A 27,643-nucleotide genomic window follows, 5' to 3' on the forward strand; every position below is an offset into this window, starting at 1 on the left:
CAGATATTCACTTCCTGTTACGAATAAGTAAATGATTGCATTAAACTTTAGCCTGTGTGAGATGCATTCATAAAAAATGTAGTTACGTATGTAACCATAAGCACCGATCTTGTTATAGCTACACAATAATCAAAATATTGATCATGCTTTTTTTGTCATTTTCAAATAAAACTGCAGTGTGTAATATTTCTCAAGATCAGAGTATGTCAGTACATCTTCAATATCAAATGACCAGAATGATTTTATGGTAAAATATGGCACCATATGACCAGTGATTTAAATCAGTATTTCGAGAGAGGCAAACTGTGAGCAATATAAAGGATGAAGGCACATACTGTAGCATCAAACCCTTTAAAGGGAGTGCTGCAGTTTTGAAAGTGTTTTCTTAATCCTGATACTGATGATAATGACACAGCTGTTGTAAAGAAAGCTGCAGGTAATTAGCTTTTGTTACGTAGTTTAAAAGCTGATGGCACCAGGGAAGGCTGAGATACATATACTCTGAATAACCAAACATCTGCACTACATCTCAGCATGCATTGATCTCAGAGATCCAAGTAAGGTTTGTGAAACCAATATTTCTATGATTCAACTAATGCACAGTTCAAGTAATCAGGAGGATGTGAGATTAGGAGCTAATATCAGTAGCATGCTGCAGTGCAGAAGGCATGTAATCAAAACTAACTGCTTTTACATAGCTCTTTAAGTCAAAACAGAATGCATTGAGCTAGCAGTAGCTTCTTATCATTGAATGGAAGGCGGAGGCATAAACTGTCTAACTTACACATACATAACATGTTAGCTTGCAGGATTACCTATATATGTAATGTGCAGCTTTTCTTTGTTGCTGGTATAGTGAAGGACAACTGTGCACAATGCTATCATTTTGAAAAACAGCTTTCCGATTATCACTATGCTAAGAAGTCTTAGCTAAGGCTTCCCCTGTAACTTTGTAGAATAAAATCAACCATAAATTACAGTATGTCTTTTAGCATCTTATAGACAGGCACTAGGCCAGTTGTTTCCAAATGAAAAGGTGCAAGAAAGCTTGCAACTGATAGGTGACTACCTATATCTGGTGTAAATTCCAGCAGCAGAGTGAGGCATCCTATTGAGTAAAACTATTAGCCGGCCACACCATGTCTACATCAGTTTGCTAGTTAAAAGATCAGAAATTTTCTTTAGCTGCTTATTCATAGGAGCCAGATGCTTCTGATTCAGTAGTATCCTTAGCCACCTATCCAGCTGCAGCAGCCACCCCATGGGCAGCACAGGAAGCAGAGAAGGAGATTATATGCAGACTGAGTAGTATACTGCAGACAGAGACACCAAAATAGGCAGGATAGCTATGTTGATAATCAGGATCAAATATAACTCCTGCATTCTATAGGTAGCTACTGTAAAATTAGGTTTACACTAACATGTGGGATTCTTGCAGATTCGGTCACAATTTGTCAACACAATTACTACAAATCATTTGTGAACAAGTCTCTGCTATTGAACTCAGTGTTTAGAGTAATAGCTTTTAAGAGGAGGTCATTTCATTCCACTATAGTTGTGGAATCTTTTGGGATAAGGACACCCTTTGCACCATCAATTCCGAGATCAATTCTTAGACCCATTACTGATCGTAGTTCCATCCAAAGTGGCTAGGAGAAACTTACATCAATAACTTTCAGTGTGTTCATGCTGAACAAACTACGCCAGGATTATTTTTATGATATCGGGCTCACAAGGTTTGGATGATGACTCCTCCTTTCCCATAATTGTACTCTCGTTGTTATAGTCATATCATAGTTGTTATACATGTAGCTATACTTTATAGTCACAATTTGTAGTTTCATGTGTAATCGTGTAAAATAGCCGTGGTTTTCCCCTGATTTATGAATGCAATGCCATTGGGTGAAATATTTTGGAATTGTTTGAGCGCTTCTTTCTCAATGAAGGAAGATACTAACAGCACAAACCTTGATAGCATCGTGATCCCCAAAGCAATAGGAGTTTGGAAATCTTTGTTTGATGTCTGTACCCCCAAGGAGACAAAAAGTATGAGCATTAGTCTGCCTTGTGTTGAACAAGCAGATCACCATAGTTTTGTTCTCACATTGTCAATTTTGCCTGGCGATGGTTGTAGGAAGGGCCTGGAAGACAAAACTTACCCAGCAATGGATTCACCTGTTCATGGAAAATTTGATGATGTAAGTGGCATCTTGGTAGAAGACTGCAATCGTAAGTTATGACCATTTAATTAAGTGCCTGTAGTTTATATTCTTTATTGTCACTGTACAAATTGATTTTAGTTCTGTTATTACCACTTTGTAGCACTGTCACTTCAAAAGTGCTTGGCTTCTATAGCTGAAACTTCAGTTTACCATTCCTTGGCTATCTAAAGAAAATGGAAATACAAAAAAATGAACTAGTACTGACATGTGGGGTTCTTCCAGATCCAGTCACGATTGTTAGCAACTGCTTGTTCTTTGCACATACTGATTGAAAACACCGGAAAATTTTAAACTGATATAAAACAAATTCCCCAAGGGGGATTTTTTGGGACTTTGGATATGTTGTTCTATGAGAAAAGAGCTTTAAAATGATACCAAACTTTCTTTTATACCATTTTTTCCGGGTTATAAGTTTTATCTACCGGACTATAAAGCGAATCTCAGTACCAAGTTTGGTAGGAATCCGATCAACATTCACGGAGTTATGACCAATTATTTTCGTAATATAAGGTCGAAGGTCTGTCACGCCCACAGGGTGAACCGCTTGAAGGAATGAGCTGAAAATTGCTATGCAGATGGAGTAACTATCGTAGGAGTGCCTTTTTGTGGTTTTAAAGGAATCCAGTTAAAGGCCATCGAGATATGACACAAAACCCAACCTGTGTCACAATTACGCGATCGATTTTTATGAGAAAAAAAAACTATTAGTTTTCACGCCTACCAGGCAAACCGCTTAGAGCAGTGAGCTGAAAATCGGTGTGTAGCTGGAATAATTATCATAGATATTCCTTGCAGTAGTACAGAAGAATCGGATTATAAACCACTGAGTTATGATTCCAAAGCCAACTACGTGTAGCATATGCGAGATCGAGATACTCTAATAGAACAGTCACTCTAATAGAGCATTCAGCTACGTATATAACTTACTCCACTACAGAATTATATGACATTGCAAGTTATTCTGTAGGGAGTTCAGCTACAATCAGTTAATCTTATAGACAATTCAGCTACAAGCAAGTCACCCTGTAGAGAGTTCAGCTACAAATATGTTGCTGTAGAGATTCAGAACATTATAAGTCACACTGAAAAGAATTCAGCTATAAACAAGTCACCTTGTAGAGACAACAAGTCACTCTGTAGAGAATTCAGCTACAAGCAAGTCACTGCGTAAAGGGTTCAGCTACAAAATAGCTACCCAGCAGAGAGTTCATCTAGATCAACTACAAACAAGTTACTTTATGCAATGTTCAGTTACAAGTAAGTCACTCTGTAGAGACTTCAGCTACAAACAAGTCACTCTGTAGTACAAACAAGTCACTGTGTAGCTGGAGAGTTCAGCAACCAATCAAAAAAACCACTCTGTAAAGAGTTCAGCTATACAAACATGTTATAACTCTATAGAGAAAGTTATAACTCTATAGAGAGATCAGCTAGAAACAATTAGTCATCCAGTAGAGAGATCAGCTACAAGTCATCACCTTATAGAGAGTTTAGTTACAAAGGAACCACCATGTAGAGAGTTCAGCTGCAAACATATCACCCTGTAGAGAGTGCAGCTATGAACAGATCACCCTGTAGAGAGTTCAGCTAGAAAAAGTCATCCTGTAGAGAGATCAGCTAGAAGGATCACCTTGTAGAGAGTTCAACTACAAACAAATCACTCTGCAGATCGTTCATCTACAAACAAGTCACCCTATATAGAGAAATCAGCTAGAAGAAGTTACCTTGTACAGAGCTCATCTACAAAGAAACCATCATATAAAGAGTTCAGCTGCAAACAAATCATCCTGTAGAAAGTTCAGCTACGAACAGATCACCCTGCAGAGAGATCAGCTAGAAACAAGTCACCCCATAGAGAGAGCAGCTACAAAGACACCATCCTGTAGAGAGTTCTACAAACAGATAACCCTATAGAGAGTTCAGCTACAAACAATTCACCCTGTAGAGAGAGCTCCTAGAAGATGTTACCTTGTAGATAGTTCAGCTACAAACAACAAACCACCCTGTAGAAAGATCAGCTAGAAGAAGTCACCTTGTAGAGAGTTAAGTTACAAACAAACCATTCTGTAAAGAGCTCAGCTGCAAACAAATCACCTGTACTGAATTCAGCTACAATTAAATCACCCTGTAGCTAGAAGGAGTTACCTTGTAGAGAGTTCCGTTACACAGAAACCACCATGTAGAGAATTCAGCTACAAACAAACCACCACGTACAGAGTTCAGCCAGACGAAGTTACCTTGTAGAGAGTTCAGCTACCAAGACACCATTCTTTAAAGAGCTCAGCTGCAAACAAATCACCTATATACAGAATTCAGCTACAAACAAATCACCCTGTAGAGAGATCAGCTAGAAGAAGTTATCTTGTAGATAGTTCAGCTACAAATAAATCTCCCTGTAGAGAGATTAGCTAGAAGATGTTACCTTGTAGATAGTTCATCTACCAACAAATCACCCTGTAGAAAGATCAGCTAGAAGAAGTCACCTTGTAGAGAGTTCAGCTACACACAAACCACCATGTAGAGAGTTCAGCTAGAAGAAGTTACCTTGTATTAGGGAGTTCAGCTACAAAGAAACCATCATGTAGAGAGTTCAGCTGCAAACAAATCACCTGTAGAGAGTTCAGCTACAAACAAATCTCCCTGTAGAGAGATCAGCTAGAAGAAGTTATCTTGTAGATAGCTCAGCTACAAACAAATCTCCCTGTAGAAAGATCAGCTAGAAGAAGTTTCTTTGTAGAGAGTTCAGCTACAAACAAATCACCCTGTAGAAAGATCAGCTAGAAGAAATCACCTTGTAGAGAGTTTAGTTACAACTAAACCACCATGTAGAGAGTTCAGCTATAAACTATACCTTGTACAGACATCAGCTAGAAGATGTTACCTTGTAGATAGTTCAGCTACAAACAACAAACCACCCTGTAGAAAGATCAGCTAGAAGAAGTCACCTTGTAGAGAGTTAAGTTACAAACAAACCATTCTGTAAAGAGCTCAGCTGCAAACAAATCACCTGTACAAAATTCAGGTACAAACAAATAACCCTGTAGAAAGATCAGGTAGAAGAAGTGACCTTGTAGAGAGTTCAGTTACAAAGAAAACACCATGTAGAGAATTCAGCTACAAACAAATCACCCTGTAGAGAGATGAGCTAGAGGAAATTACCTTGTAGAGAGTTCAGCTACAAAGAAACCACCATGTAGAGAGTTCAGCTGCAAAGAAATCACCCTGTAGAAAATTCAGCCACAAACAGATTCCCCTGTAGAAAGATCAGTTAGAAGAAGTTACCTTGTAGAGAGTTCAGCTACAAAGAAACCATTCTGTAAAGAGCTCAGCTGCAAACAAATCACCTGTACAGAATTTAGCTACAAACAAATCACCCTGTAGAGAGTTCAGCTAGAAGAAATTTCCTTGTAGAGAGTTCAGCTACAAACAATTTACCCTGTAGAGAGAGCAGCTAGAAGATGTCACCTTGTAGAGTGTTCAGTTACAAAGAAACCACCATGGAGAGTTCTGTAATAAATATATGTATTATATACATAATTTGTACATTTACTGATAAAATCAGAAATATTTAAAGTACATCTGCTTCATCTTTTCTTCTTCCTGTGGTAAAGAAAAAAAGATAGGTTTAAAAAGTCCCAAAGATACAAATACAAAAAGAAGTGAAATCTAATCCAAAACAGCCAAGCTGTAAAAAAAGAGTGCGGCCCTCAAAAAGGCTATGGTGAAAAAAGATGTAAAATCCAAGGTGGCGGCCAAGAAATGGCTGTGATGGTAGGTTAATGGTAAAAATTTTAATAACGACAATTCAGATGAATTTGGTGCCGCTTGGTCTTGGCACAAAATTCACCTGAATTGTTGTTATTAAAATTTTTACCATTAACCTACCATCACAGCCATTTCTTGGCCGCCACCTTGGATTTTACATCTTTTTTCACCATAGCCTTTTTGAGGGCCGCACTCTTTTTTTACAGCTTGGCTGTTTTGGATTAGATACTATCAACATGATGACTTTAGCAATGCTCGTGAGTGTAGTGATGAGAATGCTACTTTACATATAATGGAATTCACCATTGTTCAGTACACTGTATACAACAGATACCATATGTGTTATAACAGTAGCACAATCATTAGTGGCATACTATTGAGACACAACCAAGACTACTGTTTGGTAAAATTGATTTCAATAGAGAAATTGAGATCAAGTTATTCTAATAAATTATTTGTGTGTGCCTTAATTGCCTTTAATATTTTCTGGCTACGCCCTTGCTCATTTAAATATTGTTCCAATTATATTCTCACTGCGAAATTCTGCTGAGCATAGACATTAGTTATACAAATAAAAGGTGTGTGGTGGTCCTAGGATCAAGGGAGTTCCATACAGGAATCGATTTATAATATCACTATATGGGAGTGCTAAACTCTTTTCCAAAATTCCAGTATATGTATAGCTACAGTGATCACATATTTGTTATACAATTTTACCATGGTAGTTTTTGTGAATACTGTAAAAAAAAGTAACACTGTATATGTGTGTTGAGCCTGATTGAACATAGTAGAAGCATAGCATCTGGGGCTGTATCCCCAGATGCTATATTCTCATTAGTTGTAAGTAGTGGCCACAAAGAATTTGCGTGATATATATTCCCAAGCCCTAGGGCAAACATTGGAAGGATTTATAGTTGAATTGTGGTACTGAGTTAATTTGTATATGATAACCGTCTCAGAGTTGTTAATGCCTACAAGATAAACTATTAATGGAAAGATGCTGAAAATGGTTACGTGGATAGGTTATCCTTTATAGTTTGGTACAGGTGGAAGTACTAGCTACAGAGTTATGACAAGAAACAACAACAAAGCATGGGTTGCTATCACATGATCAAGATTTGGAAAAGATGATTGAACATAGCAGAACCTTGCTGATATTGTGGTGTTACTAATCATTACAACAAGTTTGATACTGAAGTTTGATTGGCTGAAAACGTGGTCTCTAAATCTCATAGTACCATGCTCATGTCCAAATAGAGACCATGTTCTGAGGTGATACGAAACACGGCAATTACATGCCTGTAACATTGATAATGCATGGGCATTTAAATGGCTAATAATAGCTGTACTGAATTAGAAGGAGGTGTAATGGGCTTGTTTGTACTAATAAACACTACATTTCTTGTTTACACTGTTAAGTCCTTGCAGTCCAATTAGTTGTGCTTTGAAACATAGTATGTGCCTGTAACATTGGCAATGCATGGGCACTTAAATAGGTAGCAACAATATCCATGCTGAATTAGAGACAGCTTGTTTCTAGTAATTGACGATACATTTCTCATTTACAAGCAGCTGTCATCTCAAGGTACAATAACGAGTTATAATCTAAATAAGTTAGATGTCAAGAACCAATGGGTTCTATGGGATTTAGAAAACCCTCAGGCCCATAGACTATCCACACGGTGAAAAATGCAACCCTATATCCTCTTTTTCAATGTTTACTTGATTTCTATATATTTCTAAAGAAGACAAGTGAGTAAAAGCAAAGCTGGCTGTGAGGCTTTACATGTGAAAAAGAAATAATATTTGTACTAAAACAACCAAGATGCGAAAAAGATGCTGTCTCTGACAAGTTACTATAGAGATTTAATTTACCGAATTCTTTTACACAAATAAATGCCTTCAACCGCTACTGGTTCATATTCAACTAGTAGTTTTAAAAAAATGTTAATTTAAAAATGAAGTAGATATCCAAGCAATAAAAAGTATTGAAACAAGAGATGAATGACAGTATTACAGCATACGTAGCTCAGTGGGAAATCCCTACTTTGACATAATTATATTACAATGCCAAAGTGGGGACTTTCCACCGATCTATCTGTAATACCATCATTCATTTCTTATTTCACTCATTTTTATTGCATAGTTCCCTACTTCATTTTAAATTAACAGTTTTTTTAAAAAAGCTAGTTTGTTTCCTGTTTTGTTGTAGCACAGCTAGATGTGACTGTTCTATTAGAATATTGTAGATGACTGTTGTATTAGAGTATTGGGGTATCTTGAGTCAGCCAAGGGGCGTGCAGCTAGTTAGACCGAGGTAATCTTGTTCAGTACTGTTATAAGTAAATAGCTAGATTGCTAAGAGGTGTAGTCTCTACTCTATCCACCTAGATCTTTATTTGATGGGTGTGGTCGTGAACCTATCGCGAACCCAATCATGAAGTTGCAGTATCTAGCTAGTACACGTGTACCTCTTATAGTAGCGCCAGGACTGAAGCGCTTCTAAAATCCAGCTCTGAAATAATTCTAAATATGCTGCTGAAAGAAAGTGTTGATATGGAAAATTAACACCTTACTATGGTTTCGTTGGATGAAGAAGAAGGCAAATAGTCTGATTGAAGATAAAAGAAAAGACAAGGCGTAGAGGGCCTACACTTGTCAAAACCCCAAAAGGCACATCCCATCAGTGAATTTGTTATTTGTAGCATAAAATGGGGGCTATGCACTGCTTCAATTGGCATCTAGCCTTGTGACTGTGGTCAGGCAAGCAGGCAGGCAGTCAGGCAGTGAGACAAAATTTGAGTTTTGGCGATTTTTCAACATTCTATATCCGGCCACCAGTAAATGCTTTGTTATATTTAATGCTGTATTATATCAAACAGTATGGTTGTACCGTTTAAGTAGGGATTGCAGTGAAACTTTTGCACGCTGCCCAAAATTCTGCCTTTAAAAATCACCCTAGAGACATTTTATGTGACCAAAATCACCTTTACGAAATAGTACTAGCCCATGTAATACACAAGTAAACAAAAAAATTCAACTAGAGTAGGGACCATAGCACATCCAAAGAAAGCACTGAAACAAGTTGGAGTAGTCCATGATATTAAACCACAGTAAAACAATAAGAAGTGTTATATCCATACTGTGCATGTCCGTAACGGTATCTTGAGCACAGTAGGGATGTAACACTTCTTATTGTTTTACTGTGATTTAATATCATGGGCTACTCCAGCTTGTTTCAGTACTTTTTATCTATGTGCTAAGGTCCCTACTCTAGTTGAAAATGCCAATTTTTTTTGTGTACTTGTTTGTTAACTTTTTTGTGAATAATTTTATTATGACTGGTGAACCCACGCTTACCGCATCTGAAATGGTGCCGCGCACTCTGTCTATATCAATTATTGTCTGAAAAGTGAAGTATCCATTACGCTTCATTGTCAGCTATGTTCAACCTGTTACACAGCATTTCGAATCAAGAACTGTTCGAAAGACACCTCTACAATCCACACATACCAAAAGAAAGAAATAGTGCCACGCCTACCAATTATATTAATCATTGTTTGAAAAGTGAAGTGTCCATTACACTTTGCTGTCGGTTATGTTCAACCCGTTACACAGCAGTATGAATCAAGAACTGTTTGAAAAGCACCTCTGCAATCATAATAGCCACTATGAAAATACAGACGATTTCTGTTTCGAAGGGAAGCCATCACGTGCTACCACCAAATCGACACCTTTTGCTGTCAGCAAAGATGAATGGCACACAAAGGAGGAGACTGGTAAGCCCATGAAGAATGCATTGTATGTACTGCGGTATGCCAAAAGGCACCTCTTGGGCCAAAGCGACGTCGAACAGTGAAAAAATCAATCCCGTAGCCTTAGCCGTTATCGAGTTACGCTTGTCTGGAGGCATCAGTCAGTTACTCAGTCAGTCAGTCACTAGAAAATTTAGTTGAATAAAAAATTTTTAAAATTCCGTAGCAACTTGTTGAAAGCATTTCGGGTCAATCTGAGAGCTTGTTTGGGCTTAGTTTTACCTAACCAATAGTGCCTTATGGTCATCTGGGAAAATTGAGGCTGGTTTTTGGGTGGTGTTATTTCGTGGGCCGCGCCTACTCCTTTGTGGTCCCTATTATACAGTTACTATTGTACTGTATGATAAAACAGCATCAAATGCAACAAAACACTTACAGGTGGCTGGATATAATTTTTTTTAAATCGCCAAAACTCGAATTTTAGCCTCACTGCCTCACTCACTGACCGCAGTTGCAAGGCTAGAGGCCAAACGAAGCAGCGCATGGACACTTTTTTATCCCACAATAACAAACTCACCAGTGGGATGTGCCTTTTAGGGTTCCGACAAGTGTAGGTCCTCTGCGCCTTGTCTCTTCTTTCATCTTCAGTCAGGATGCTTGTCTTCTTCATACGACGAAACCATATCGAGGAATTAATTTTCCGTATCAACACTTTCTTTAAACAGCATAATAGACGCCACAAGATTATTTAAGGCGCTTTGACTATGCTACTGTACTGAGGTACTGGTACTAGATACCTACCTGTATCTTCACAATAGGTCACAAGATAACGCCCATTCTTTATTGTACGCATTATCGATCTATCGATTGAAACCACGATGACACACCCCTTGTACGCTAGATGATGAATAGCTAGTCAGTGACCACACACCTTCAAGTTGGAAGGCTGGTTCTAATAATCGATTGAAATCACGATGACCACACCACTTTTGGACAAGTGCACATCTTTGCAGAATGACTCAAGATACTCTAATACAGCAGTTACACTAATAGAACAGTCACATGTTTATAGCTAGCTGTATGCTTTAACAAAAATTAAACATATTAGTATACTAAAAATAATAAATTTAAAAATGAAGCAGGGATCCAAGCGATAAAAAGTAGTGAAACAAGAGATGAACAATAGTAGCTATTACAACATAGCTCGGTGGGAAATCCCTACTTTGGCATTGGACACAAAATAATTGCTATACCATAATTTTCTACCGAGCTATGCTGTAATAGCTACTATCGTTCATCTCTTGTTTCACTACTTTTTACTGCTTGGATCCCTACTTCATTTTTAAATTTATAATTTTTAATATACTATATTATATGGACTAGTACTATTCCATAAAGGTGATTTTTGTCATGCAAGATGTCTCTAGGTTGATTTTTAAAAGCGGAATATTGGGTGGCGTGCAAAATTTTCGGGATGATCCTTGTAACATTTGATATCTTCACTGTCTCACTTCAATTATTTTTTGCCTACTGCTGCAGATTGAATATATGTGACCCAGTCTGAGTAAACAGGTCTTATCGCTCATGTCAGCAGATTTGATTTTTCACCCAGGACACAAAGCTACATGAATAAACTATCTAATTCCACAATCAAAATCAGCTAGACTTGAGTGGTCTGGTTTTGCTGGCTGCTTTTCCCAAGCCCAGTGGCAATCCGTACATGTGGTTTGGGGGCTTAATGGAGCTCTGGTCAGCCTGGGGATGACTATATGTGGCTGTACAGCTCTGTGGTGTTGAATAAGTACCTCTGCTGTGAATTTCCTTTTATTTTAGCCAATTTTGAGACCTCAATGGCCCAAAGCTTGTCCTAATTCATCCCTACACCTTCCTTTTCAATTTTTAACACCACCTTCTAGCCCCCCCACCTCCCACCACTTTTGCAACTTGCTTGATACAGTCAACCTTGATTTTAAAACTTTCTAAAATGGCGGGAAACTTAGTTGTTGGCTACTTGCACAGTGGATGCTCTGGAGGGTAAGAATTGGTATAAAATGTGTGAAAATTTCGCCCGCATAGCTTCAACCATTGGCAAGCTACAACACACTAAATACTTAAAACTGGCATTACTTGATACCTTTAAATAGTCTATACAACCGGTTTTCCCAGACTGGGTCACATATGAAGCATGGATCCACCTTTTTTCTCCTTTTGTAAGTGCAGTGGTGGCTTCATGCTAGCTATCATGTGACTGTTCACGTGAACAATTTTGTAGTGAGTAGTGTAAGGATTGCTTCTTGTACTGTTCTTCATCTGAAAACGAAATCCCATAGCAAAATATTTAGGCTATATGATATGCAATATCTTGACAGTGCAGTGGAACCTGTCTAACCCAGTGACCTTCAGACCAAAATTTCTTGGCCTCAATATGAAGGTGGCTGCATTAGACGAGTGAATTAGTTGTAAACTTATCATTTGGGAGATTTATAGTTGGCTTTTATAGAGAGGTAGCCTTTCTGTACAGGTGGTCGCTAAGGCTGATTCCACTGTATTAATGACTTGTAGACAGTGTTACTGATTGCTCCATATGCAAAACTTACAGAGAATAATAAGAACAGTACAAGTAGGTAGGAATCACCCCAAGGTATTCGCCATAATGCTGCCTCTAAAAAACCCTAGAAATGTCTTAAGAGTCTCAGTGTATCTAAAGGCAAATAGCATTAAACCTACAGAAAAGCCATGTGGCTAATATGCAGCGAAATCAAACATTTGGTCAACAGTATCAGGCCATCACCAATAAACCGCTAATTCTTGCCTAACCAAGTCCTTCACAAGGCCAGAAACTGCCATTCAAGATCACCATATCACCCAGAAAAGATGTCTCTTAAAACCAGCCAAAGTAATACTGAGTGTTAAAACTAGTAATCTATCCACTGGTGGTGTTAGTTTGATTTGCTTGATATGCAATTTAGATTGGTTTTGTAAAATCTGTTCACAAATACGTACATACCTCTTATTGGTAGCACGGTGAAAAATAGAGCATGCCATATAGTCTAGTCTGCATACCACTTGAGATACTCTAATAATTAGTCACTACAACAGCCATGTTTGATATTCTAATACAGAATAGTCACACATGTATATCATAGCTTGCCTATAACAAATCTAAACAAATCAGTGAATTTAATTATTAAAGGTTAAATAATACCATCATTCATATTATCTTGTTTCACAACTTTTTTATCACTTGGATCCCTAAATTATAGCATATTTTTTAAAATTTACACTGGTATCTATTACAGAAAAAATGATGGAGTTAGCATACCAGTTGGCTCTAAGACAAGGGACAGCATTCCCTAGAGACTTGGCAGTGTTACTAATAGGGACGGAGAACACCGGCAAGACTTCTCTAATTTCTACTTTCCTTGGTGAACAGTTTGTAGAGAACCGGCCAGCAACAGATGGTGCTGAAACCCAAATTTGTAAAGTGTTTGCCAAAGGTTGGAAAAGAATTACTCTATCAGATAAAAATGCCCACCTTTATGGTCAATTTATCCATGAAATTCGAAAAACTGCAAATGAAATGTTGGAATCAAAATTACAGCCTACTCTTGGAGCTCCACTAAAGCCTAAGCCTACCAATTCCAGCAACTCTTTATTTTCTGAATCCTCTGATGCATCACCCCCTGCCATATCTTCTGCTACTGCAATACCTTCTACCAATTCTGGTACTCCTAAGGTTGCTTTGCCAACATTAAATACACAAGATTTAGAAGCGGTTTCCAGCCATGCAGTTCAGTATGATCTTGACAGCATTAATGTTGTGGCATGGGATTACGCTGGCCAGGTCATATTTCACAACACCCACTCTGTTTTTATGTCTGAAAATGGAGTACCAATCATTACATTTAATGCCTCTATGAAGTTAGATGATGAGATTAAGCCACGTGAAGGGTCCCCTCTTCCTCCAGAATGCCACACTAATATATCAAGCTTACATTACTGGCTTCATACCATTACCTCAATGCGTCCAGTGGTTGATCCTCCACAAGGACCAATGGCATTGTTGGCTGGTACTCACATCGATTTACTTCACTGTGACATCAAGGAGGCTCGCAAGTTGGCACAGAAGAGAAAACTGCCACAACTTGAAAGAGAGTTACGTAATAAACCATATCTTAAACAGTTGATTGGAAAAGAAAATGGTATAATGGCCTACTTGGAAAAATATTGCTTTTTTGTCAGTAACAAGATTCCAGATGAAGAAATAGAACGCTTAAAATCCACTGTTGTTAGCGTTGCCCCCTCCCTTAAAAAGAAAGAACCAGTTGTTTACCTTAAAATTGAGCAGAATCTATTGTTACACAAAGATCAGGTAATATCACGATTAGATTTACTGGACATAGCCATAAATTGTGGGTTCCCTGTATCTGAACATAGCATGGAATTTGAAGGGCTGCTAAGTTACCTTCACAACAAGAGAGTAATCCTGTACTTTAGCAAGATTCCATCACTTAGAAATCTTGTCATCCTCTCTCCCCACTGGTTGGCCAAACTGTTCAGCTATGTGATCACTGCTCACACTTATGCCACTGGTGGTATCCATGACAAGGCTTGGGAACGGCTTACTAACTATGGTATTCTTGGTGGAAATCTGTTTGGTCACATGGTACAGAAATTTCATTCTGACTACCCCAGTGCTGTGAGGATCACCAAAGATCAGGTGCTGGCTATTTTACTTTGTTTCCACTTGGTAGCTCGAGTCACTGCTACTACTTGGTTTACTGAGGAGCGCTTACCATCACCAGACAACTTTGGTGACACTTTCATAGTTCCTTCGTTTGTGCATCATGATGATGGGAAAAACCCTCCACACACGAAACAAGAAAAGATTATATTTTACCTTTTTGAAGGAGGCTTTGTTCCTACTAACCTTCTGAATCAGCTAATAGTGGAATGTGTTCGTCGCAATGAGACAGTGGGTAGTCGACTACTATGGTAAGTATTACATACATCATCAAGTTGTGATGTTGTTGTTGTAGGATGAGACATGGCAAGGTGGGGCTACGATTGGGTGCTAGTCAGAAATATTATGTCAATCGATATGAAGATGGACAAACACAAGGTGTCCAGTTGACAATCACTACAGTCGGGGATGATGTTAATAGTTTACAAGAAAGATGGGGGTTGATCCAGTTTGTTGATCAGCAACTGAATAAGATCATGGAGGTGTTTATGCCAGCTGAGAAGAAACCATTTAAATACATTCCCTGCTCTCATTGTACCACCATTCACATCCTCTTTGACATGATTGGTACACCAATTTGTTGTCCATTCAAAGAAGATAAGGAGGTACCTGCTAATTATTATACTGATTTGTTGCCAGCTGATAAATCAAGTGAGTTGATTATCTTACCCATCTTACCCAAAAGCTTCCTGTTATAATGAAGCATGTTTTTTGTCTCAAATTGCAATTTACAGAACCAGTAGTTGTTGTAATGTCCCTACGTATGTACTTAGTAAATTATATGTTCTGTTTGTACTCAGATTACTATGGTGACTGCTTCACTGCTCTTGATAAGATCAGAGAGCAATATGATGTGTTGGCAAATAGTCCAGTTAATAAACTGCTCCCAAGTCTTTATGCTAAGAGAGTAATCACCCTCGATGACAAGACAATAATGGAGGCCAAACCGCTAGAGAAGGACAGGATGAATTACCTCCTTGATGACGTGTTGATACGTAGTTTGAATATTGGCTATGGCTCCAAGTACAATGGATTCCTTAAAGTGCTAGAGGAAAGTGATGATGATGTACTGGATGACTTAACTAGGACACTTGGTGAGTTTAATACTTGTAAGGCAAAGTAAGCTATGGGTCCAGGTTTTTTTGGACAGTGACAATAACTATCCAATAGTAATAGGTGTATTTCTATGGTATTCCCTTTTGTTTGATGTTTTGTTGCTATAGCTCCTCCAGTACTGATAATCAACAAGGATAATAAAAGCAAGTAATAAATGTTTGAGTTTACTCAATAATAAGGTATGGATGTATCATTACCATCAAGCTGTCTTCACTGATATCTCATATATTATAGGAATTACAGCAGAGAACAATGTTTATAGTTACTCAATAACTTTAGCTACAATATAGTAATGTCTTTAACTGTTCACATATAACTAGTATGGATCTTTTAAATAATATACTTGTGTTGTCTGCATAATTTATATGCTACTATATCATGGTGAATCAGCACAAAATACATAGCTACATCCTCAATGACATGTAGATATTTTGATTATTAGTAGGGATATTTCCTCAATGCTAAAATGTAACTGTGGCTCAAAGCTACTACAATTGTGACTGAGTACCTGACATCAGATGTGTAATATTCATAACACAAAACCCATTAACATTTTACTGGTCTACTAGCTAGTCAGATTGCTTCCCATTTTCCCTTGCCCAAAGTGGTCTAGCCACATGAAACTACTTTGGTTAAATGAGTCACCTCACACCCTCCAATCCATTTTACATGCTCATAATCATATAGTACTGTATAGAACGTCACCCAAAAACCAGCCTCAATTTTCCCAGACGACAATGAGGCAGTATTGGTTAGGTAAATCTAAGCCCAAACAAGCTTTCAGATTGACCTGAAACACTTTCAACAAGTTGCTACGGAGTTTTAAAAACAATTTATTTAATGGAAATTTCTACTGACTAAGTAACTAACTGATACCTTCAGACAAGCATAACTTGATAATGGCTAAGGCTATTGGCTTGATTTTTCACTGTTTGATGTCACTTCGGCCTGAGAGGTTCCTTTTAGCATACTGCAGTATGAACAATGCATTCTTCATGGACTTACCAGTGTCCTCCTTTGTGTTCCATTCATCTTTGCTGACAGCGAAGTGTTGATTTGGCAGTACCACGTGATGGCTTCCCTTCATAACAGAATTGTCCATATTTTGTTAAGGTTCTATGGTATTTTTCATAGTGATTTTTTTGATTGCAGGGTGCTTTTCAAACAGTTCTTGATTTGTACTGCTGTGTAATGGGTTGAACATAGCCGACAACCAAGTGTAATGGATACTTTACTTTTTAGACATAACGGGCACACGGCACCATTTCTTTCAGTATGCGTGGATTGCAGAGGTACTTTTCAAATAGTTCTTGATTTGAAATACTGTGTAACAGGTTGAACATACATAGCTGACAATGAAGCGCAGTGGATACTTCACTTTCAGACAATTTTAAATGCAGGTTCACCATAGTCTCGTCCTCGCAGACCCTTCTCTCCGGGGTGGCGCTTATCGATTAGAGATTATAAGCGCCCCCTTCGAGAGGGTCTGGTGAAATGCCCATACCTTTTTTCTCCAGAGAATCGCCAACTTTGGCGAGTGCTAATTGGTCCGTAATAGTTTCACAGGAGGCGTTGATAATGGAGTGGTATATCGTAGCCACAAAACTATCGTTTTTGGTGGGAGTTGCTGTCTCAGTTGCCTTGTGGACCTCGTGGCCGGAGTACCCTAACTGACTGGAGAGATGGTTACGCCTAGTGGTTGTTGTTTGTGCCGTGCCTGTTTTGATTCACCAGACTTGAAAGGGAAGGGAAAAGAAAAGATATACACCGGGATAAGTTGTGCCACTGAGAGAAAAATATTAGAGAAGTTTGTTGAGACTTTTGAGTTACCACGGTCTTTGTTGCCAACTGATGGTAAATTGTGCTATTGTTGTTTAATGAATCTGAAGAATTGGAATAAGAAGATGGCAGAGATTGCTGTTATACAAGAGGAAGTTAAAGGACACCTTCAACAATCAATGTCACAAAGATCCAACAGAAGCAAGCGGACTTTGTCTGATGTAGATAGGGAGGAATCGGCAGAATTGCTTGAGCCAGCAAACAACACATCAGAAACGTCTTCAGTGATTCAAGCGGCGGACACTTTAGACCCATCAGAGCCAGAAGAGAGTGTGACAAACAACGCTGATGAGTCGTTTGAGGTGGATGTTGATGTAAGCATACTATTGGTTTGTTCTATTCCTTCATTATTACTTTTGTTATAGGTTACCATCAAGTATAAAAGTGGATCACGAACAATAGAGATGACACCATCAAGAAAAGAGCCAGTCAAAAAGATGGCCTACAAGAGCTACCCTTCTCTAGCATCATCATTTGTTGATTCGCACATAGATGAAGCTTTGAAAGCTGTGGGTAAAAGGATACAGGAAGAAATTGCTTTTATTTGTTCAGACAAAACGAATAGCATACTCAAGGGAGATAAAAAGAATATTATGAATTTTTCATGGGATAAAGTATTTGCTGATCTGAAACACCACACGCCATCTTTAGTTAAGCTACTTCAATTGATCAACCCAAAAGCTGCAAACAATCATGCCTTGATATCTGTGTGGATCGCAATGATGGTTAAGTGCCGAAATGATAAACTATCATTAGTTCAGAGAGTCTTTTCTGTGTTTTTATATGGGAATGCCGTTCATAAAGAGGTACAGAATTCTATTATATTGTTGTATTGATCATATTTCCTTAGGTGTACAAATTGTTGCAACCATTCATGTTGTGTATGTGCCACAAGTCAACCCTTAATGTGATTGATGACCTAGTTGAAGATTATGATGCATCACCTCAGACATGGAAGGACAAACTAACCCAACTTCTTCCGGTACAATATTATGTATAATATTATGTATCATTACAAATTTTGAATATATATATATATATATTAGGATGATTTTGAAGTAAACCCAGATGATTTGGACTATGACAATAACAGTGGATTGGGCTCTGCTATAATGAGTGTTTTAGGATGGGTGTCACAAGAAAATGAGTTAGCTGAGCATGATGATGATTTAGACGCAGTTGATGATGTGGATGCAGTTGATGATGTAGACACAGTTGATGATGTAGATGCAGGTGACGATGTGGATGAAGCATCTAGTTCTTGGACTATGTATTGTAATGATGAGGATGAAGAAAGTAACAATGATAATGGATCTGACACAGATAGTGAGTATGATTTTAGTTTTCCACCCACTTGTGAAGAAGATATTGCCAGTGCTGGAAATGATAGTTTGCACGATATGTCTTCCTTTCCAGCCGTTGAAAGTCGTTTATCTGCCATGGAAAGTCACACTGGTTCACCCATGAACCCTATTAGTAATAAAGATAGTGTTGTTACCAGTACTGCCCCTACCAGTTCAACTAATGCAAGTCATGTAGGAAATATTGAACCGGAGAGTGTTCAACAGACATCTTCTACACTCCCAAAATGGCATGGATTCAAACTTGTGGGTGACAATATAGATAAAAATGTTCGACCCTCTTTTAGCAGATCAGACAAGAGTACCCAGTCACTTCACTGTTTTCATTATTATGCCGCACTCGACCGGGTAAATTTGTCATCGTTCTCAGATGCTACTCCTAATATGGAAGTTGATGCTGAAAAACGTCTCATAAACCAGGAAGATATTGCTCAGTTACAAAGTGATGCTGTTACTCTGATTTCCAGGTAGAATATTTTTGGTTTTGTTATTATTTATATGATTTCTTTAACAGAATTCTAGTTCGTCATCTTCCACAGTTCTCTTCTCAAGCAAAGGATGTTCAGTCTCACATTAAATGCAAATATGAGAAAGAAATGTCATCCAAGTCCAATGTGGTAGGTCGCAGATTTTTTGTAACAAACTTCACATGTGATATTTATCATCGCACAGGTACCCTTAGGTATAATAGACAAGAATGAGAATAGGGTGGATGAAATGTGCCACATTATGGATAAACTTCACACCTTAGTACCTGGAAAGACCACAGTTACTCATTTTTTATTACCTGAGGAAGAAAATGAGGAAATCCTAGGTGAAACATTTCATCAACTGTTAGTGGGCGGTGATCAGGTTACTGCTGCTCGCTGTCGGGGAAGTGCTGCTGCCCGTTGTGACATGGACACAAAGACATCTCGTCTTTATGGTCTTGTACCAGTTTCAGAAGACTGGCATGCCAAATTATGTCTGTGTAAAGTATGTTATTTGTCATCCAAAACACAATGGAACCTCTCTCTAATTAAATCACCCTCTTGTAAAGGAGACCACATTTTGGAAAGTTATCTTTTTACTTTAAGGGCAAAAAGCACAACAACTTTGTGGGTTATTCTCGCATCAGAGGTTCTGTTGTTCACTGCATACTGTATACAGGTGTATATTGCATGGTGATATTTTTCTATTTTTCTATAGGTTATTTATCGGAAACTCTTTCATTCGTCTCTGCTTCGGCAGAAGGGAAGTTTGCCACAACTGAAAGTTCTTGTAAATTTTGCAGCGAAAGTAGACCCTGAAAAATGTATGAAAGGATGTGAAGATTTCTTCTTGATGATTCTACATGCACATGTGGTAGCTGCAGCTAAGGAAATTTTATCAGCAACTCCATACGATTCTGTAGAGAATCTGGCTAAAGAAATTGTACTACAGTTTGTTACCTTTGACCCAGACGTTAAAGTGAGGAAAACTGATAAAGTATTTTTGTATGCTTTGCAAGTGCTGAATCTTGTGCTTCTATGGCATGGATTTGATGACGCAATACGAGAAGGCGATGGTGACAGAATATTGACATACTACAAGTTTATTTTAAATGTCTTTAAGGCTGGAAGATGCTTCAACTATTGCAAAGAAGTTGTCATTCTTTTGACTCAGTATCACTGCTTATTCTCTGAAAGACAAGCGACACAATTGAAGTGGTCGAGATGTATTAATACAAAAGGATACCGTGGATGTAATGTATCGTGTGACTTACATTTAGAACACTTAAATCACCGCCTAAAGGGAATGATCAGAGGACTGCATTCTAATGTTACACCAAAGGCTCTCCGTCTTGCTGCACAATCTGTAGGCATTGTTCATCAAGTCTGCGGCAATATAACATCACAGACAGGATTATATCAAGAATCAGGACGACACACAAGGCCAGCATTTCACAAAGAGTGTGCTAAAATGGTTGAACAACTTCAAGAACGAAGAGTTTTTGCAAGTTTGGGTAGAAAACCAGCTGCATATAAACATATTAAAAGTGTATTGCAGCAGTATTCCAAGAAAGAAATCAAGGCTTGGATAATTGAAAAGTATGGTACTTACAAAATGTAATTTTGTAATTCACAAATCATACACGTTGAAGGCATTTTACAAATTGTGCAATCACACTTTCACACACCACAGCATTTGTAATAATATTATGAGTTGTATTATTATATGGTTGTAATGAATAAGTATGGTGCTTACAAATTGTAATTTTTACAATTCAAAAATCAAAATGAGATTGAAGTACAAATTGTACAATCACAAATCATGTCACATATGTCACAGCATTTACAATGTGGGTCTGTGTTATGAATGTATTGAATAAAATTTCCAAATAGGTTTTTACGTCGGCATTCTGTTTTGCACTCAGCATATATCCTCATGGCTTGTTTAGTAAATCTATTGGCTTTTTCAAACATAAGTATAGCCAAAGATTCCTTTCCATCTCGGCCTGCACGTCCAATTTCTTGAACGTATTGTTCTATATCAGTTGGAGGGCCCCAGTGAATGATCTGACGGATGTCTGGAATGTCTATACCCATACTAAAGGATGTTGTGGCAATGACTATACGAAGAGTGCTGCTTTCTTGTGTAAAAGAGGCCATAATCTTGCTCTTCATCTTGTCAGTAGTAGCACGTGTATACATGGTTATCAAACGATACTTCAACAGGTTAGGATATCCTGCAGGAAAAGTTATATCCTTCCGCAAGGAACATGCCATAGTCAAAAACAGGTTAGTGCAATCTAGGTAGCTGCGGGTGAAAATCACAGTTTTGGGGTATCTTTTTCTCTTGGCTTTAAGCTCCTGGACAATGGTTGCGCCAAACTCCTTTAATGATTTAGACGGCTGCACTAGTAACTTTATGTTTCCTCTGTTTGGTGACACGGCAACAGTTACTGGGTTAAACAGAGACAGTCGCTGTAAAACAACTTGAAATGTTTCAATGGTAGAAGTGGCTGTGAGTGCCATAACATTGACACTGCTGGGTATGAGACATCTTACTTCTCCTATTTGAGCAAATGCAGTACGGAATTTATCTCCCCTGTACAAAAAAATAACAGTTAGCAACACTACGGTACTTTTAGTTTACCAAGTCTTGACACAGTGTGCCTCATCAACAGCAACGCAAACGAGTGACTTCTTGTACTGATCTGTTAGAAGCATGTTCCGATATACCCAATTGCACAACAAATTCTCAGGGCTTATAAATAACAGTTGTATGTTTCCTCTCAAAACCCTTGACTTCACTCTAGGATCAGTTTGATCCTCGCCTACAAACTCAGCAGATATTCCTAAAGCACTGAATCTTGCTGCTTGTTCTTTCATGATTGCTATCAATGGGCTCACACAAACAACAATGCTTCCTGGTTGAGCTGTTATTATGAAGTTTAAAAACATGATTATGAAGTTTAAAAACATGGCAATCATAAAGCAGGTCGACTTACCTCTCATCTTATCAAACAGTAGTGGCAATAAGCCATAAATCATCGATTTGCCAAAGCCAGTTGGCAACGACACAAATACATCATGGCCTTGACAAAACTTTAAAATCGCTTCTACTTGTTGATCCTTTAACTGAATATTTAATTCAGAAGACACATCAGATAAGGCTTGTAGTATACAAGAGGTGTCCATCTCGTCCTTCTGCTTCGTATATACTCCCAGTACTCCTGACACGAGGTCGACAAAAAAACTCCCGCCAAAAACGATAGTTTTGTGGCTACGATATACCACTCCATTATCAACGCCTCCTGTGAAACTATTACGGACCAATTAGCACTCGCCAAAGTTGGCGATTCTCTGGAGAAAAAAGGCATGGGCATTTCACCAGACCCTCTCGAAGGGGGCGCTTATAATCTCTAATCGATAAGCGCCACCCCGGAGAGAAGGGTCTGCGAGGACGAGACTAGTCTTGTTATGTGTGATAAATCCAGCTGGAACATTGTCACTACCTAAGAACAGGTGTACAATGCAAATATAACTTACCAGCGTACACTATCACTCGAGAAAACGCAGGAAGAACGTGTGCTGGCTACAAATCAGCTTGTGTTCGCACGTATCTTCAAAACTAGCACTAACTTTCAGGCTAATTCACTCTATTGTCACTCTTGGACACCCAGACGATCATTTTCGTGATGGTTTTCAAACGAAACAGGCTGTTTCTTGGCCAATCCCTTTGGCACAAAACACGGCTGCCTAACACGGATACTTTGAGTATGCGTAATATTGCCAATTATGATGTAACAGCTGCATGTGGTTATGTAGGTTGTCCCTTGAATGGCTTCAAAAACCCGTTAGCACCCTTAACTTGCCACATGTAGGCAAGTACATATATGAGTTCCCAAGCACATCTTTTGACAGATTTGTTGATAGCTCATGTCTGTCATCTCGCTGTGTTTTGTGATGCACGTACATGTTCCAGTGTTGTAACTAGTACATTCACTGTTGCTAACTCATTGTAGGATTGGATACTAAAGGATAGGGATAGTGTTATTGGGCACTTTTAATACTAAAACATCATGCAGCTTTGATAAATATCATGAGCTAGGTAGCTTGATTATTCTTTATGGCTTATTGCATAATGATGTTGCATGTGTGGTATTTGCATGCGGTTGGAATGGCCTTATTCTTTGTCCACACAGAGGCATGCAGGAAAACCACTATGCCCACAGAAATTATATGCCAAAGAGCAGAGCTTAAAGCGACTCTCACTTGATTCCAATCACATTTCTTCAGTGACCGAGTCCATATAGTTCTAGGAACTCTACACAAAATGTTAACTTCAAAATCCACTATCTGCACATTATGGTCACCAACACCAATTGCCTGAATTGACTAACTAATGTTTAATATGTCACTAACAATAACATGATCAATAAGGATAGCTGAGTTGTAATGTACACGAGTAGGCTGGTAAACATGTTAAATCAAACTGAAATCAGATAATAAATTTGTATAATGAGATTGAGCACTTGAAGGAGAAAGTAGATTGATGTTAAAATCATCTACCAAAATGATGAAATAACAGTTTTTGAAAGTTCCAAGTCGCACCCAAATTAAAACCTGGATTAGGTTGCTAACGGAAGTTATGGCTGCAAATGTAAGCTTTTGTTGTTCTGTAGTTTGTTTTCAGCATAATCGCTGTGCAAATTGATTTCCTTGCTCTTCATACTGAGTATATAGCACTGTAATTCCACAAATTACTCACCACATTAAGCTGAAACTTTGGTGATCTATTTCTTGGACACTGTAGATAATGCTAAGAAAATAAGAGTTCCAAAGTTGTGTGTACTAGGTGGGTTTTTGCTGAGAAGGTCACTTAGAAAATAAAGTACATTAGATTGTTAATTTAAAATGATATAGGGAAGTTGTGAAACAAGAAACATGATTGTATAGCTACACACCATGGCATATGTAGTAGGGCTGAGCGATACTACCGTTTTAGCGATATATCGCAATATTTTGAAAGTATCGATATCGCGATATTTTATTATTAACTATCGTGATACCATGCCTGTACATTATTGTTATTGAAAATCCATTTGTTATGCAGTACTAGGCTAAGAATCCTTGTAAATGATTAAGTCCACCCATCTGGTTTCCCCTGCAGAGAGGTGTGAACACCATAACAACCTCAAAGCAAATGTTACAATAACTGTTACAATGATGATAGTGGCTAGTTTGCTATCACCTATAAGGACTTCCTGCAGGAATGCTGAGCAATATGCTATGTAGCACCAGCTATGATTGACTTATTTGTAAGTATCGTGAACTATTCAGTATCGTGAATAGTGGCTTTAGTATTGATCGTGATACTAAAATGGCAGTATCGCTCAGCCCTAATATGTAGCTGTATGTGGAAGAGTCTCTAGTTACCTTGGCATTGTTTATAACTAGCTACCAGCCAAAGAGGGATTTTCCCACATCTAACAGCGTGTTTACACTAGACGTAGAATTCGAGCTATTGTGGGGTAATTCGATCCGGGCCGATTAGCGCTTCAGTGTAAACACATGCCGAATCGAGCCATGCAAATTCGAATGGGGCTACCTACCTGAGGTGGTCCAGTTCGATTCAATTCGACTGACATCTGCGTGTAAACAGTTGTGACCTTGCAGTTCGATTTAACTCTAATAAACGGAATAAAAGTACGGACAGTTAGGTGGGGTCTATTCTACGGAACGGAACGGAACGGAACGGAACGGAACGGAATGATGGACTAAACTGCGGAACGGAATGCTTTCTCAGATTGAAGCTTGCAGTTTACCATTGCTGTACAAGTTATCAGTGGCACTTCCAGCAGGTAATCAAACGTACCCCAAGAAAGATAAAACGAATTTAAGGATCGATTGTGGGTTCTTGTTGGTTGTCATTAGTAACGAAGTACTAATAGAGGATATGCACTGCCGAATACATTCTAATGAACACGTGATTTTTTCATACGTCATGACGGTGAACGGAATGCGAATCGATTCATTACATGGACGGTAGATCAGTTACGAGCAATTCTTACTAAGTGACATATCCTTCTACCTAAGAAGTAGTACATCCGGCGAGAAGAAGCAGGCCCGTGGCTTTAGTGGCGAGTTCCAGTTCGAACATTCATTCACTGCCCATACTTTTATATGAGTTTTTCGTGGCCTTGTGGTAATCGTTCACGACAACAGAAAACCTGCTTGTAGCTTAAAAGGCGAGTTATACTTCGAGCCGCATTCACTACCCAGTACTTTTTAGTCTCGCGTGGCCAGACCGATTTTTCCCGTATATTGGGTGGGGAAAAAAGGGTCTGGTGCAACTCCAATAGCTGTTTACTTCTAAGCCGTCCCCACATTCCGGGGACGCTAATTGAATAACATTGGTCACAAACGAGGTGCCATGACGTCAGTAAGTTAACTAGAGATCTGTTTATCCTTTAAACGAATCTTAATTTGCTCCGATGTCTCTTTTATAGCGTCTTGAAAGTTAATCCTTATCGTGTAACAAGACTCACAACCGGAGCAGGAGTGTAGGAATACTTCATAGTTTTACTGACGTCATGGCACCTCCTTTGTGACCAATGTTATTCAATTAGCGTCCCTGGAATGTGGGGACGACTCAGAAGTAAACAGCTATTGGAGTTGCACCAGACCCTTTTTTCCCCACCCAATATACGGAAAAAAAGCGGTCTGGCCACGCGAGACTAAGTACTTTTATATGGAATTTTCGTAAATCTTCGATAGTCGTTCACCGTCAACTTTTTTTGGAAGCGCCGCGCCGCTGATCATTTTTCGTTCCAATAATATAGCATGCATATCCTGACTCAGTGTGTTTATCTTCGGATATATCAAGTAGGGAACTTAATGCATGACTTGTTTTTACTAGTACTGATGTGAGTTATGTTTACTTACTTGACTTTAGAATGTACAGTCTGAGGCCCAGCCCTTTCTAATCGGCATAAATCAGTATGTGTATAGCTACACTACAAAGGAAACAAGTATGGTGACAAGCTGAATCAACTCAGTCTAAGTAGAATCTAAAGGAATTTTGTGCAGTGTGTGAGGAGCAAACATTCAGATACCTCAAGGAGGCTATATTGTGTGAACATCAATGATTCATTAACAGAGTAGTGGACTATTGTCAGATATCTCAGCCTGAGTACTGAGTTGAATTCTGGATGGGGTCTATTTTACAGAATGGAATGCTTTCTGAATCAACTTGCAGCTTGGCTAGCTGCTATCATTGCTGAAATTGCATTTTATCAGTGGAACCTCAGTCCAGGAAAATGGAATAGGATAATTATAAAACATTAATTAAGCGATTGTTTAGGTAATCATGACTTTATTCAGTCTAATAAACAGAATATATGGTTGATTGAGTGAGGTATCACTTTCAGAATGTTCAGACGACCAGTGATGAGATGCATGGATTCATCGAATTTTGTTGTGGTTGGAGACATTAAATATCCAAAAGCAAACTGACTGTATAATATTAATTCACTTTCTTTATATTTTCTCAATTTTGAGCCTGTATACAAATAATTGAATTTTCCTTGTCAATAGAAATCCTAGAATAAGATGGGAGAGAAACTTATCTTTGTTTACCTATACTGTACAACCAAGAGTTCATAATACTGATGTGTATGGGGGAGAGTGTCTAACTCTCAGTATGGCTTGTACAAACACCCTGCGTAAAGTTCACCTTTCATCAAATCAACACCTTTACTGGGGGATAGAAAACTGTTGATTACTGCTGCTAAAGAAGGTAAAGCCTACACTGTAAAAATTTAGTAGTGAATTGCTCTGCCACAATACTCACTACTTTTAAGTAGTGACGTTCACTACTTTTTGTAGTGACGTTCACTACATTTAGTAGTGACGTTCACTAGTTTGTTTTTACTGTGTATGTTCTGAAATAAGGCCGAGGTGTTACTTTAAGCAGGGTGTTAGGTGAATGCATTCAAGTTAGACACTCTCCACCTTATTATGAACTCTTGGTACAACTTCAAAGGAAAATGAAGAAAACATACAGATGAAGCAATAAAATCACTACAGTAAGGTAAATTACAGACTAGTGAGATCTTGGTTAATTAATGACAGTGGTTGGAGATTAAGTGTGGTAGCTTCTTGCTCTTGAATATGTTGCAAAGTGGAAGTACAAATCAAAATGGGATATCAATTTCATTATGAAAAATTTGTATACATAAATAATCTAGCATTACTATTTCATTTGTCCTCCACTTAAACATGCTACAACAGTACTAGTGTCAGTACATTGGCAGTGAGTCTACCTTGAAATCTCAACTCTAGAGTAGATCCAACACAGGACAGCCCGCACTGT

At 38.4% G+C, this 27,643-nt stretch overlaps 3 protein-coding genes across 5 annotated transcripts in view; 2 read left to right on the plus strand and 1 right to left on the minus strand.

The window, feature by feature from the left end:
• Positions 1-15,988, plus strand: part of LOC136252555 (uncharacterized) — a 71,407-nt gene extending 55,419 nt beyond the window's left edge. For both annotated transcript variants that reach the window (XM_066045026.1, XM_066045027.1), the window contains 5 exons: positions 13,042-14,737; positions 14,782-15,137; positions 15,287-15,580; positions 15,710-15,781; positions 15,837-15,988. In XM_066045026.1, coding sequence (XP_065901098.1) covers positions 13,042-14,737; positions 14,782-15,137; positions 15,287-15,580; positions 15,710-15,753 — 2,390 coding nt within the window. In that variant the 3' untranslated portion in view covers positions 15,754-15,781; positions 15,837-15,988. The remainder of the gene's footprint in view (positions 1-13,041; positions 14,738-14,781; positions 15,138-15,286; positions 15,581-15,709; positions 15,782-15,836) is intronic.
• Positions 15,989-17,020: 1,032 nt separating this feature from the next.
• Positions 17,021-21,109, plus strand: LOC136252536 (uncharacterized). Its single transcript, XM_066044998.1, has 7 exons — positions 17,021-17,755; positions 17,807-18,247; positions 18,292-18,423; positions 18,488-19,269; positions 19,317-19,419; positions 19,475-19,777; positions 19,991-21,109. The coding sequence occupies exons 1-7, from the start codon at positions 17,285-17,287 to the stop codon at positions 20,891-20,893; spliced, it is 3,135 nt and encodes a 1,044-aa protein (XP_065901070.1). The 5' UTR covers positions 17,021-17,284; the 3' UTR covers positions 20,894-21,109.
• LOC136252537 (ATP-dependent DNA helicase RecQ-like) lies at positions 20,965-23,050 on the minus strand. Of its 2 annotated transcripts, XM_066045000.1 has the most exons (3): positions 22,275-23,049; positions 21,920-22,202; positions 20,965-21,871 (listed from the first exon to the last, which is right to left on the minus strand). In XM_066045000.1, the coding sequence occupies exons 1-3, from the start codon at positions 22,462-22,464 to the stop codon at positions 21,055-21,057; spliced, it is 1,290 nt and encodes a 429-aa protein (XP_065901072.1). In that variant the 5' UTR covers positions 22,465-23,049; the 3' UTR covers positions 20,965-21,054. The 2 variants fall into 2 exon arrangements, with proteins under 2 accessions (XP_065901072.1, XP_065901071.1); XM_066044999.1 differs by having other exon boundaries at positions 21,920-23,050.
• Between the last annotated feature and the right edge of the window lie 4,593 nt (positions 23,051-27,643).

This window comes from Dysidea avara, chromosome 4 (genome assembly GCF_963678975.1).
Source record: "Dysidea avara chromosome 4, odDysAvar1.4, whole genome shotgun sequence".
Classification (NCBI taxonomy): domain Eukaryota; kingdom Metazoa; phylum Porifera; class Demospongiae; order Dictyoceratida; family Dysideidae; genus Dysidea; species Dysidea avara.

Bases quoted from the DNA above. Each gene is read 5' to 3' on its own strand.
- LOC136252536 (XM_066044998.1), top strand. From the start codon at position 17,285: ATGGTTACGCCTAGTGGTTGTTGTTTGTGCCGTGCCTGTTTTGATTCA. The intron at 17,756-17,806 runs GTAAGCATACTA...CTTTTGTTATAG, and splicing joins CGTTTGAGGTGGATGTTGAT to GTTACCATCAAGTATAAAAG. The intron at 18,424-18,487 runs GTACAATATTAT...TATATATATTAG, and splicing joins AACTAACCCAACTTCTTCCG to GATGATTTTGAAGTAAACCC.
- LOC136252537 (XM_066044999.1), bottom strand. From the start codon at position 22,464: ATGGACACCTCTTGTATACTACAAGCCTTATCTGATGTGTCTTCTGAA. The intron at 21,872-21,919 runs GTAAACTAAAAG...TTTTTTGTACAG, and splicing joins GCACACTGTGTCAAGACTTG to GGGAGATAAATTCCGTACTG.